Genomic DNA, 11226 nt, shown 5'->3' with positions numbered 1-11226 from the left:
TCCCAGGGGCTGCAAAACTCTGTTTTTTGCTGCAGTGGGCTGAATGGTAAAGCAGCAGCACTGCAGTGCAAACTCTCCGCTCACGACCTGAGTTCGATCCCAGCGGAAGCTGGGTTCAGGTAGCCGGCTCAAGGTTGACTCAGCCTTCCATGCTTTCGAGGTCGGTCAAATGAGTACCCAGCTTGCTGGGGGGCGGGGAGTGTAGATGACTGGGGAAGGCAATGGCCAAACCACCCCGTAAAAAGTCTGCCGTGATGAGACGTCACCCCAGAGTCAGAAACGACTGGTGCTTGCACAGGGGGACTACCTTTCCCTTTAAAGAGCCAAGGCGGGTTGTTGATAACCCTAACTACTAATCCGGAATGAGATCTCAATTTGGAAAGAAAAGCCTTCCCTTCGCTCCTGGCTGGAAGGAAGAACCTCTCTTTTCAGGAGCAGCAATGTCTTTGCATTGCATTCGTTTGAACTCTTCCAACAAGTTCAACAGCAAAAAGATCGGGGAGCCAGAGGCGTCCTGCAGGTAGCGCTCTTGCGGCCGCGCTGTCATCATCTCTCCTCCCCCTTCCGCTTGGGCTTGCTGGGAAATGACCTCAGAAGAAACCCTCCGGGGTTTGCAGGCCATGGAAAGAATCCGTCTTGCGGGAGTCGCTCCCGGACGCCGGAGAGGTTGAAAAGTAAGAGCAGCGGCCGGGATATTTTGCCGGCTGGGCGCTTTTCCCGGCGGCGGGGCGAATAAGACGAAGGATGCCCATTTTGCATCTGCACTCCATGCTCGAGCTGCTCCCTTTCCTGCTGCTGCTGCTGCTGGGCTTGGCTGTGGGCTTCTTCCTCATCTACCTCCAACGACCCGACCCAGAAACCAAAAAGAATTAATGAGGGCGGATTGGGGAGGGGCTGGGAGCTGCTGGTCTCCCCCAGATAAAAATGCAGGCGCTTCGGTCAGAGTGAGAGGGGGAAGGAGAAGACCCGGAAGCAGGTGGGTGACACTTCGGTGGGGTGGGGTGGGGTGGGTGGGGACGCCTCTGGTCTGGCTGTGACCACGCGCGCTAAATAAGGCACTCTCAGTGCAGTTTCCAGCTGGATTCTGCCAGTTCACTCAGTAAAACCCGGTTGGAAAGTGGATTGAAAGTGCATTATTATGGACATATGAAGCTGCCTTCTACTGAATCAGACCCTGGGTCCATCAAAGTCAGTATTGTCTACTCAGACTGGCAGCGGCTCTCCAGGGTCTCAAGCTGAGGTTTTTCACGCCTATTTGCCTGGACCCTTTTTAGTTGGAGATGCTGGGGATTGAACCTGGGACCTTCTGCTTCCCAAGCAGATGCTCTACCACTGAGCCACCGTCCCTCCCCTGACCAGCAGTGGCTCTCCAGGGTCTCAAGCTGAGGTTTTTCACGCCTATTTGCCTGGACCCTTTTTTGGAGATGCCAGTGATTGAACCTGGGACCTTCTGCTTCCCAAGCAGATGCTCTACCACTGAGCCACCGTCCCTCCCCTGACCAGCAGCGGCTCTCCAGGGTCTCAAGCTGAGGTTTTTCACACCTAGTTGCCTGGACCCTTTTTTGGAGATGCCGGGGATTGAACCTGGGACCTTCTGCTTCCCAAGCAGATGCTCTACCACTGAGCCACCATCCCTCCCCTGACCAGCAGCGGCTCTCCAGGGTCTCAAGCTGAGGTTTTTCACACCTAGTTGCCTGGACCCTTTTTTGGAGATGCCAGGGATTGAACCTGGGACCTTCTGCTTCCCAAGCAGATGCTCTACCACTGAGCCACCGTCCCTCCCCTGACCAGCAGCGGCTCTCCAGGGTCTCAAGCTGAGGTTTTTCACACCTAGTTGCCTGGACCCTTTTTTGGAGATGCCAGGGATTGAACCTGGAACCTTCTGCTTCCCAAGCAGATGCTCTACCACTGAACCACCGTCCCTCCCCTGACCAGCAGTGGCTCTCCAGGGTCTCAAGCTGAGGTTTTTCACACCTATTTGCCTGGACCCTTTTTTGGAGATGCCAGGGATTGAACCTGGGACCTTCTGCTTCCCAAGCAGATGCTCTACCACTGAGCCACCATCCCTCCCCTGACCAGCAGCGGCTCTCCAGGGTCTCAAGCTGAGGTTTTTCACACCTAGTTGCCTGGACCCTTTTTTGGAGATGCCGGGGATTGAACCTGGGACCTTCTGCTTCCCAAGCAGATGCTCTACCACTGAGCCACCGTCCCTCTCCTTATCGAGCGTGTATGATCGCAGCCCTGCAGAAACAAACTTGTCAGCCTGCGGCTCTGAAGTGGGCGGAGCCGTTTCTGTGGTGACTTGGCTTGGCTTTCCCTGGATTTAAAATAGTCATTTTTTCCCATGTACAGTACACGGAGATCTGGAGATGTGGCAGCACATCCAAACAACCAGTCTTTAGCATGTTGTGGCCAAACTAGGCCCCTTCCCATTCACAGGCCTGTTTGCATCCGTGTCAGCTGACAGTCAGATACATACAATGGGTTACCTAAACTATGCTCTCCTCTCCTTGTATGTACATGGAACAGGCACATGTCCATTGAACTTTGGCAGACCTCTATCGGGAAAAAAGTGTTTGGGAACATCAAGCGTTTGTAAATATGGAGACACTTTATATGTGTGGTGAAGGCATGAATGCCAGTTTGGTGTAGTGGTTAAGTGTGCGGACTCTTATCTGGGAGAACCAAGTTTGATTCCCCACTCCTCCACTTGCACCTTCTGGAATGGCCTTGGGTCAGCCATAGCTCTGGCAGAGGTTGTCCTTGAAAGGGCAGCTGCTGAGAGAGCCCTCTCCAGCCCCACCCACCTCACAGGGTGTCTGTTGTGGGGGAGGAAGGTAAAGGAGATTGTGAGCCACTCTGAGACTCTGTCCTTGAAAGGGCAGCTGCTGTGAGAGCCCTCTCCAGCCCCACCCACCTCACAGGGTGTCTGTTGTGGGGGAGGAAGGTAAAGGAGATTGTGAGCCACTCTGAGACTCTGTCCTTGAAAGGGCAGCTGCTGTGAGAGCCCTCTCCAGCCCCACCAACCTCACAGGGTGTCTGTTGTGGGGGAGGAAGGTAAAGGAGATTGTAGGCTGCTCTGAGACTCTTCAGAATGGAGGGCGGGATATAAATCCAATATCTTCTTCTTCTTCTTCTTCTTCTTCTTCTTCTTCTTCTTCTTCTTCTTCTTCTTCTTCTTCTTCTTCTTCTTCTTCTTCTTCTTCTTCTTCTTCTTCTTCTTCTTCTTCTTCTTCTTCTTCTTCTTCTTCTTCTTCTTCTTCCTGTATGTACTGAATCTGCCACATGTTGCAAGGATGGCAAAGCTAAACCCACTCCAAGGGTGAGGGCAATTGTCTGAAGGCGTGAGCTGAGGTCTGTTAAGAAACTGGCTTATACTGAGTCATGCTGATGGTCCAACAATGAACAGGACAGAAATTGCTGAAAAGCCTCTGATCACCCCACAATACCTCTTTTAAAAGAGCATGATAAAAGTGAAAAATCTACTTGATACGCATGCTAGAGGAACTGTATAATAATTTCTGCACATGGTGAGAGTAACCACATGCAGAAATTGTTAGGATGAAATTAGGGTGGACAGAAACACCTCTAAGAGAAAGATGCTCAAGAGGACGATAACGGAATCTAAATTTATTACTCAGCAATTAAGTAACCTTATGACAGGCTCTCACCATCATTCTTCAGTTCTGACATGTTTATTGCCTTTGCTGTTCCCCCTGCAATTGAACTCATGCAGATAATAACCAGACCAAAGTTGTCATTCTTTTAATCTGTTAAAAACAGATCTGCATGCTAACTCATTGCCCACCTCCTCTGTGTAGCACCGTTCAATGTGTTCCATTTCATTGTCCAACAAAGCGTGCCGGCACACAAAAGCTTACACCCTGAATAAAACTTAAGAACATAAGAGAAGCCATGTTGGATCAGGCCAATGGCCCATCCAGTTCAACACTCTGTCACACAGTGGCCAAAAAGACAGGTGCCATTATAACCATTATCGCAGTACACTAATACAAAAAAGGAATACATTAAAATACAGTGGATTTATAACTCTGTTGGGTGAAAATGGGTTTAGCATATGTAATGAAATAAAAAACCAATATCCCTGTTGAGTCCTGGAGAGAAATTTGTTCCAAGTGTTGTAATTCAGCAATTTCCCTCTCCGTTCTGTTCTTGAAGTTCCTTTGCAATAAAACAGCTACTTTGAGGTCACCAGTTGAATGTCCTGGAAGGTTGAAGTGTTCTCCTACAAGTTTCTCTGTTTTAATTTAATTTTTCAATTTATATCCCACCCTATCCCGCAAGCGGGCTCTGGGAGGCTTACAACATTAAAAAACCTTACAAAACATCAAACAAACTACATCCAAACTAGATAATCTCATAATTACATAATTGACAAAAACCATGATCCACATCATTGGCAACAGGTCATAGACCACATATAGGCTGGTAATGTTCAGCATAACAAGCATAAGGTGCTGGGGGGAGCGATGATTTCAGGAGACACTTGCTGGATCAATTAAAAGCCTGGCGGAAGAGCTCCGTCTTACAGGCCCTGCAAAACTTAAACAAGTCCCACAGAGCCTGGATCTCCAGTGGGTGCTCATTCCACCAGGTAGGGGCCCAGACCGAAAAGGCCCTGGCCCTCGTTGAAGCCAGTCGGGTGTCCTTAGGCCCAGGGATCATGAGAAGATGTTGTGCAGCTGACCTCAGAACCAGGGGAGGGGGGCTCATATGGGGAGAGGCGGGTTGGGCGAGTTTTATGATTCCTGATGTCAGATTTGTATCCATTTTATCCTTTGGCATAGGGTTTGACCTGTTTGTCCTATGTATAGAACTGAAGGGCACTGTTGGCATTTAATGGCATATACAGCATTGGAAGATGAGCAAATGAATGAGCCTGAGATGGTGTAGTTGATGTTAGGTCCAGTGGTTATGGCTATATGTGATTATGGCTATATGTGGCAGCAAAGTTGGCATCTGGATTTATTGCAAGCTCTGCTACCAACGTCTGTGTTCAAAAGAGATGTTGCATTTATTGTGATTGAGGAGTTATTTGAGATTGGGGGTGTTGTCTGTGTGCAAGAAAAGGTTTGCTCCCCAATACTTGTGAAAGAGAGCTGTCATTGTTCAATAGCGGTTGTAAGTCGTTGATGATGCATTGGACTGTTTTGAGTTGAACGTCCCCCTTCCCCGCAAGCTAGAGGCACCAGACTCACAGTGGACCTCCCTGGGATGCCTCTCTACCTGCCCTTCAAGTTTGGTGAGGATTGGCTGGAGGGGGGGGGGTAGTAGCCCCCCAAAGCAGGTGCCACAAACTGCCCATTCCTCTGAAAACCCACTGCCACTGGAGGATTCACAAACTTGGTGGTTTTCATCAGAAATTTAGATTTGTGGGCCAGTTTGTGGCCATCCCCAATGGGAACCATAACAGATGGACTTGACTGTGGAGACCAAGAAGGGCCCATGACATAAAACTGGAGGCTGAAAAGTGAAGAGAACGAGGAGCTTGAAGAAAGGCCAAGGCCTCTTGAGTTGGTAGGGGCTAATTGGTTACTCAGCGGGGGTTTTCCTCTGGAGCTTGCCCATTCGATTGGATCCCAGGTTATGTGATTTCTCCACCCTGCCCCCAGAATGATGTCTTGTATAATCACCCAGCAGTTGCCTGCTTGCAGCATAAGCAGATGTCGTAGCCAGTGAATTCTGATGAGTGAGCAGTGTGTTTGGCTATTCGTTGATTCATTGTTTAGAAGCTGGGCAATAAGCATTCGGGCTTGGAATTGAACAGGGTGGGGAGGTAAGGCTGGATGTTTTTAACGCAAAATAAAGATATCCCTTTCCCCCCTCCTCCAAACCCCCTCTTATGTAAACAGAATGAATGGTACAGTGTGAAGTCTTGATTCAAAATTATCTGGTAGAGGGAGAAAAAGTTAAGAGCTGTGGTTGAAGAGGTTTCGTTCCAACACTGCACTAATTTTCAGTGGCTCATTTGCATTGTTGTTCCTCTCATATGACTGGTACTTGTTTCCTGCTCTGTAGCAAACCAGAGTGTCTGAAATCTAGTTCAAACTCCTTTCTTGTCTGAATAATCTGTCTCTGACCTCTTTTCTGTCTACAGTTCGTCACTCTCTGCTGCTTTCCTGACCTCACACCACTGAAGCAGAGCAAGAGATGGGAGACACGGGCAAAGATGACTATAAAATACACTCATTTGATCTCGAGATTCAGCAGCTACTGAAAACAGCCCTCAAAGGTTGGCATCTCTGTCTTTCTCCTTGTATTTCCCCCCCCCCGCAGAAATCAATGTGATTGAATTTTAAAACTGCTGAATCTGAAATTTTTAGAGACCTATTACCATTATGTATTTTAACTAGTTTGAAACCATAACACTTACCATTTCTCCCCCCTGCCTCCCCCCAAAAAGAGAGAAAACCCTGGAAATTCTGTTTTCATGATGATTCCAAATATACTTTATTTGGATCCCAGCTCGCTTTACAGGAGGACTATAGCTTCCAGATTTTCTTTGATGGGAGCCCTGGCACTTCGACAGGTTTGAAACGGAATCAAACTTACATTGTAGCTACAGCTCGGGTCGATCACGGAGTAGCTTTCAGCATATCATTCACCTCTCAATCTCCGATTTCTCCCCTTTAAAATGGAATAATTAATGGTGGTCTTGCAAAAAGACTGATGAGGAGAGGTTTGTTGGAGCAGTCCATAGAAGGTCCATAAACTAAGCAGCCCGAAAAAAAATTAAGGGATTCGGTAATAAAGGACTCATTAATTGCACTATTTTAGATGTTCAGAGATATGCCGATGTGTATTTTTCCCCAGTCACTGTTACTAGCGTTGCTGTTGCATCACTTTCTGCAGACCCCAGCAGCGTGGACCTGGAGAAAGTGGCCAATGTAATTGTGGACCAGTCCCTCAAAGACTGTGTATTCAGCAAAGAAGCCGGGCGTATTTGCTACACCATCATTCAGGTGGGAAACCGAGAGTCCATATTTCACATTATGCATTCCTTTATATTGTAAACACAGAACATGTTTCTTAAAACCATCGGTGTGCAACATTAAAAAATGGTATTGGCAATTTGTTCTGTACTGTCAACCATGTCATTAGGGGAGGGACGGTGGCTCAGTGGTAGAGCATCTGCTTGGTAAACAGAAGGTCCCAGGTTCAATCCCTGGCATCTCCAAAAAAGGGTCCAGGCAAATAGGTGTGAAAAACCTCAGCTTGAGACCCTGGAGAGCCACTGCTGGTCAGGGGAGGGACGGTGGCTCAGTGGTAGAGCATCTGCTTGGGAAGCAGAAGGCCCCAGATTCAATCTTGGCATCTCCAACTAAAAAGGGTCCAGGCAGTAGGTGATGGAGATGGAGGGACAGTGGCTCAGTGGTAAAGCATCTGCTTGGTAAGTAGAAGGTCCCAGGTTCAATCCTTGGCATCTCCCAAAAAAAGGGTCCAGGCAAATAGGTGTGAAAAACCTCAGCTTGAGACCCTGGAGAGCCGCTGCCAGTCTGAGAAGACAATACTGACTTTGATGGACCGAGGGTCTGATTCAGTATAAGGCAGCTTCATATGTTCATAAGCAATGATCCAGTTTGCACATACCGAACACTGCTTTCATTAATGATAAAAAGTAAATCACATCTCAACATAAGACTTCAGTTCAGCTGAGCAACTCCGGTCTTGCATGCCTTTTATTTACTTTCTTATTATGGTGTCTTTCCCACCTGTCATTCTCTTTTCAAAAGTACACGAGTACTCTAAAATGGGTTTGTTGTCATCTTAACTATTCTGAAAGCATTTCTTTGAAAAATTCCGTTTTCCCTTTGTTTCTTCTCTTGGATTTTACACTTTGCATTTCTCTCAAAGCAGTTTACAATGTCATTCTCCACTTTTCCAATTTTATCCTCACGGCAACCTGTGAAGTAGGTTAGGCCGAGAGTGTGGCCTGAAGTCATCCAGTGAGCTTTTAGAGCAAAAATGGAGATTTGAACCTGGGTCTCCCAGATCAACACTCCAGCCGCTACACCACGCTGGCTCTCCCTCTGTTTTACGTTTCCAGGATAATTGATGGCCTTGGGACAGATGGGAGGTGGCTGGAAGAGAATGAAGTTTTGTTTTCACTTAAAAAAAACCCCAACCTAAAAGGAGCCTGTAGGTTGCCTTAAAGCAGTGCATGCTGTTCATCTTGGCGCTGCCACCAGCCATGATTCCTTTCCTGCAGATGGAGCTTAGTACGGCATGCCCTGGGTATCCAGCCCAGCTTAGAGGATAGAAGATGAATCTGCCCCTCCAACAGCAGCCCAGACTTGGTGAGCAAAACCCATTCATGGCCCATCTTCAGTTTTGCCCCTGTTGGCTCCTGCTTCGTGCCACATCCTTTTCCTGAACAGCGATGGGGTCCAAGTAATGAGAGGTATACCCAGGCAGTTAAGAGGCACACGTATATTTCTTTTATTTATACTTTGCCCTTCTCCCCGTTTGGGATGCAGAGCAGCTTCTGTCATTCTCCTCTCCTCCATTTTGTTCTCACAACAACCCTGTGAAGTAGGTTAGGCCAAGTGAGTATGACTGGATGAAAGTCACCCAGGGAGCTTCCATGGCAGAGTGGGGATTTGAACCTTGGTCCCCACACTGAAGAAGAAGAGCTGGATTTATACCCCATCCTTCACTTGGAGTCTCAGAGCGACTTACAATCTCCTTCCCTTCCTCTTCCCTCCCCAGGTAGGTGGGGCTGAGAGATTTCTGAGAGAACTGTGACTGGTCCAGGGTCACTCAGCTGACTGCATGTGGAGGAGTGGGGAATCAAACCCGGTTCTCCAGGTTAGAGTTTGCCACTCTTAACCACTGCACCAAACTGGCCCTGGGGTCCATATCTTTGTTACAGGCGGAAAACAAGAAAGTTGGCCAGAGTGTCTTCCGGCGAAGTCTTCTCAACCGACTTCAGCAGGAATACAAAGACCGTGATGAACTGCGAGCTCGTTCTCGCCAAGCCTGGATCTGCTACGTCACCTTTATCTGTAACATCTTTGATTACTTGAGGGTAAGGGAACCATGCTGAGAGGATGTCTCTTCTTTGACATCTCTAAAGCAAACTTCTGAATTGTTGATCGGATCAAAGGTCTCTTCACGCGTTCCTCTCCCAATGAGGGAACGTGTGTATTTGAATCTGCCTCTACTTTGTGAGCTGCTGGCATTAAAGTTGTGAGCTCCTGCATCAATGAGTGTGCTCTGGGGTCATCCTTCCTGAGCTAAGGCCAAACTGTGTGAGCTGGAGGCTCAAAGTCTTGTGAGCTAGCTCATGCTAACCCAGCTTAGAGAGAACACTGCAAGAGACATGCAGCATGAGCTTTTATAAGGAAAAGCTTCCTTGAAATTGTGCATCCAGTGCTGCAGGCTTGAATTTTATGCATCATCACACACGATCCTTTAAAGAGAATTCTTTAGTGGTCGTTTTGCGATCTGTTTAGCTTTTCTAAGCTCCTACAATTTTTATTGATTTGTTATCATTTATTTAGAAAAATCTTTACGTGGCCTCTTCAGGAACCCGCTGAAGATGGCTTACAAAATAAAAAATAATAAAAACAAAACATTAGGAGAAAGAAAACCACACCCGTCGTAAAAATATACACACTAAAAAACAGATCATAGACATTAGCGTTTGTAGAATCTTTCGGGCTCAAGTGCCGTGTTCTACTGGAGAAAGTTTTTCTTCCAGACGTTTCGTTCTCAGCTGCGGAGAACATCCTCAGTGGCGTTGCAGCCGGAGCAGGCACTCTGACCTTCTTGGCTGCTGTGCATTGACTGAGCCCAGCCAAGAGGGTCAGACCGCCTGCTCCGGCTGCAACGCCACTGAGGATGTTCTCCGCAGCCGAGAACGAAACGTCTGGAAGGAAAACTTTCTCCAGTAGAACACGGCACTTGAGCCCAAAAGATTCTACAAACGCTAATGATGTTACCAGCCGTGAAAACCGGAAATCTTTGAGATCATAGACAGCTTAAAACAAGTGTTTTTGCAAAAAAAAAAGGGGTGTCTTCAAAAATTCAGTTATGCTTCTAACATCTCTTGACAAATACACTGCCCATTCACAGGTCAACAACATGCCCATGATGGCGTTGGTGAACCCGGTTTATGATTGCTTGTTCCGACTGGCCCAGCCTGACAGCTTGCAGAAGGAGGAAGAGGTGAGTGTCACAAGGACACAGCAGGAATGAGAGCCGTTTGGACAATGACAGGGCATCTTCTGCTTGCTTGTGCTCCAGCTGTGCTGCTTTGAGGCTGGAGAATCTCCACTGATCAGTTTGCATCTTTGCACAAGGAGGAGAGGATCACCAGCTCCATCCTTTCCTGGCTCATCTGGTTTTGTGCTAAATTCAACCTGGGGCCATGAGGGATGTCATTCAGTAGCTGCACCTTGACAGAACCCATTCTTTTCTTTTTTCCTTCTGCTAAGGTGGACTGCCTGGTGCTGCAGCTGCACCGTATCGGGGAGCAGCTTGAGAAGATGAACTCCCAGAGGATGGATGAGCTCTTTTCCCTCCTAAGGGACGGCTTCCTGCTGCAGGAGGGACTCAGCTCCCTTTCCCAGTTGCTACTGCTGGAGATTGTTGAGTTCCGGGCAGCCGACTGGAAGATGACGGAAGCAGCCCAGAAATACTATTACAGCGAGGTCACAGATTGAGTGGATAGTTGCTGTCGCCTGCCCAGAGGCAAGGGTTGGATTTCGACTGCTTTTCACCAGCAAACTTCAAACCAAACAAAAACTGTGACTATTTTTAACTTTTCTTCCCCTATCACTTTTTGTACGTAGAATGTATAACACATTCGCTTAATAGTCCTTTTATTCTAGGGAACTGGCGGCTGAAACTGGGGGAGGAGGGCAGCCTGATTTAGGAGAAAATATTATTTTAGAACTGCTGTTTGCACAGCATTGCACTAAATAGAGACCTGTACTGATCAGTCACAAGCTGGGTTGGCCTTTTCTTCATAGATTTGGACATATGCACATATGAAGCTGCCTTATACTGAATCAGACCTTCGGTCCATCAAAGTCAGTATTGTCTACTCAGACTGGCAGCGGCTCTCCAGGGTCTCAAGCTGAGGTTTTTCACACCTAGTTGCCTGGATCCTTTTTAGCTGGAGATGCCGGGGATTGAATGTGGGACCTTCTGCTTACCACACAGGTGCTTTACCACTGAGCCACCGTCCCTCCCCATGAA

The 11226-nt window shown here is 47.8% G+C and overlaps 1 protein-coding gene across 1 annotated transcript; it reads left to right on the top strand.

Moving 5' to 3' along the window:
* The first annotated feature begins 558 nt into the window (after window positions 1–558).
* On the top strand, window positions 559–10970 carry MIF4GD (MIF4G domain containing). Its single transcript, XM_060253079.1, has 6 exons — window positions 559–674; window positions 6119–6253; window positions 6874–6983; window positions 8894–9049; window positions 10099–10191; window positions 10461–10970. Exons 2-6 carry the CDS (start codon window positions 6172–6174, stop codon window positions 10686–10688), a joined length of 669 nt encoding a protein of 222 aa, XP_060109062.1. The 5' UTR covers window positions 559–674; window positions 6119–6171; the 3' UTR covers window positions 10689–10970.
* The last annotated feature ends 256 nt before the right edge of the window (window positions 10971–11226 follow it).

Source organism: Heteronotia binoei, chromosome 13, assembly GCF_032191835.1.
Source record: "Heteronotia binoei isolate CCM8104 ecotype False Entrance Well chromosome 13, APGP_CSIRO_Hbin_v1, whole genome shotgun sequence".
Taxonomy (NCBI): Eukaryota; Metazoa; Chordata; class Lepidosauria; order Squamata; family Gekkonidae; genus Heteronotia; species Heteronotia binoei.
This window is presented reverse-complemented; position numbering and strand designations above follow the sequence as displayed.